Here is a 2500-nt window from a genome sequence, read left to right as displayed (position 1 = left end):
GTTTCTGTGGGGTTTTTAGGGAGGGGGGGAGGGGCGGGGGGGGCGGGGGGGGGGGGGGCTGTTTGTCGGCTTAAACACCTTATAAGGACATGATGTCAATAACACAAGAGAGCAGCAAATACAGGAAGTGGAGACGATCACTTCTCCTCCGCTGATGCTCACACACACTGCACACACACACACACACACACTGCACACACACACACACCCACACACGCACGCACACACACACACACACACACACACACACACACACACAGGCTTGCAGATGTTATGCAATGTGCAAGACAGATAATCACCTGCAGGCTTATTCGAGTTTTTGCAGTTTTTGACACTTTGAATGACTGAACACACACACACACACACACACACACTGCATGCACGCACACACACACACACACTGCATGCACACACACACACACACTGCATGCACACACACACAATGCATGCACACACACACACACACTGCATGCACACACACACAATGCATGCACACATACACACACACATACACACACACACACACACACACACACACACACTGCATGCACACACACACACACACACACACACACACACACACACACACACACACACACTGTGAGTGTCATGTCTCAACTCGTCCTCCACACATTCCTGTCTCTCTGTCTGTCTTCAGGTTTCTCACTTCGACTTTCTGACAAATTATTTGCTGTAAATGAGCGACGTTGCAGTAAAGCAGAGATGTTGCAGTAAAGCAGTGATGTTGCAGTAAATCAGTGATGTTGCAGTAAAGCAGAGATGTTGCAGTAAATCAGTGATGTTGCAGTAAATGAACGATGTTGCAGTAAAGCAGTGATGTTGCAGTAAAGCAGAGATGTTGCAGTAAAGCAGTGATGTTGCAGTAAATCAGTGATGTTGCAGTAAAGCAGAGATGTTGCAGTAAATCAGTGATGTTGCAGTAAATGAACGATGTTGCAGTAAAGCAGTGATGTTGCAGTAAAGCAGTGATGTTGCAGTAAATCAGTGATGTTGCAGTAAAGCAGTGATGTTGCAGTAAATCAGTGATGTTGCAGTAAATGAGCGATGTTGCAGTAAAGCAGTGATGTTGCAGTAAATGAGCGATGTTGCAGTAAAGCAGTGATGTTGCAGTAAATGAACGATGTTGCAGTAAATCAGAGATGTTGCAGTAAAGCAGTGATGTTGCAGTAAAGCAGTGATGTTGCAGTAAAGCAGCGATGTTGCAGTAAAGCAGCGATGTTGCAGCAGCAGCAGCGTGTTTGTGGCTGTGTTGGTTGAGGTCAAAGGTCACGGTCTGAACACATCAGAGCTTCTCCTGAAATGTGATTGGCTCATTAATGATTATTATTCTGTATCTATAAATGAATGAGTGATGTTAAACAGTTTCATAAAGATCAACGAGTGGATGCTGATGGTTTGACTTCATCTCACAGTAAACCAGTCAAACCAGTTTAATATTAATGGCAGCAGGAAACACAAACAGTGTTAATGTGGTTAAACTTCTCGTCTGGAATCAGAAAGAAATAAACTACACATAAATGTAATCATATGTTATTATATTAAGCTTCCTTCACTGCTCGCAGTACAAACTGAAACTGTCGACTTATGAACATTAAAGTTGGTTCATAATAAAAATAATGAGTTGATTATAGTTATTATAGTTTTCTAAATGATTCTAAACCAACTAATAAAATGTTTGTCTAATTAGCTGAAAGAGCAGCGATCCACCTCTTAGTTGGTAAGAAGTGAACCATGTCTTCGTCCTGACTGTGAAGGACTGTGATCAGTAGCTGGCAGCGAGTCGCCCCCTGCTGGTCAGATATATAACAACCCTTCTGTTGTCCTTGGCTTCCTCCTTTTTATTTATTTTACTTTTTATTTGTTTTTATTCTATTTTAGTTTTTAAATGGAGCTCTTACTATTCTTTTATTGTTTTTATTTTATTGTGTGTGATTATATTGTATTTTAATAACTGTGCAGCACTTTGGCTCAACTCAGGTTGTTTTTAAATGTGCTTTATAAATTAACTCGACTTGACTTCTGTGTGCAGGCAGCAGAGATCAAGCGGCTGGCGGCAGCAGACAGGAAGGACTTCGGTCAGAACGGGCCTACCATCGCAGGCATGAAGTGCAGGTTGATCCGAGACAACTTGGACACTGACGGATTGAACTGCCTGGACATGAAGAGCTCTGCAGACGCTGATGGAAACGCCTACAACGTCTGCGTTGGCAAGTCAGTCAAAGGTAAAACACACAGGAAAGAGGCTCATGCACCATTTCACAGTTAGCATGACATGATGAGTCATTAATCATTAAACTAGATTTAAAAGCAGCATCAGGTTTGTTAAAATGTACATTTAGTATTTTTGTTGGTTTTCTAGATAAATTCAGACTGAACTCCGCAGCAAGACATCATGGACGTTACACCCAGTTCAATATAATCAATATATTAAAAAAAGATCAATAAGAGAGATTTGAAATGACATTTGACCCAAAAGACT

General features: G+C 41.8%; 2 protein-coding genes across 2 annotated transcripts in view; one reads left to right on the top strand and one right to left on the bottom strand.

The window, feature by feature from the left end:
• The window catches only part of LOC128384135 (H-2 class II histocompatibility antigen, A-U alpha chain-like), an 82788-nt gene that overhangs the window by 51993 nt on the left and 28295 nt on the right, over positions 1 to 2500 (bottom strand). The window lies entirely within an intron of this gene.
• The window catches only part of pfn1 (profilin 1), a 5637-nt gene that overhangs the window by 1475 nt on the left and 1662 nt on the right, over positions 1 to 2500 (top strand). The window contains exon 3 of the mRNA XM_053343752.1: positions 2051 to 2243. Within this exon, the coding sequence (XP_053199727.1) occupies positions 2051 to 2243 (193 nt within the window). The remainder of the gene's footprint in view (positions 1 to 2050; positions 2244 to 2500) is intronic.

This window comes from Scomber japonicus, chromosome 22 (assembly GCF_027409825.1).
Source record: "Scomber japonicus isolate fScoJap1 chromosome 22, fScoJap1.pri, whole genome shotgun sequence".
Lineage (NCBI taxonomy): Eukaryota > Metazoa > Chordata > Actinopteri > Scombriformes > Scombridae > Scomber > Scomber japonicus.
The sequence above is the reverse complement of the archived record's forward strand: the minus strand, read 5'-3'. Positions and strand labels throughout refer to the sequence as shown.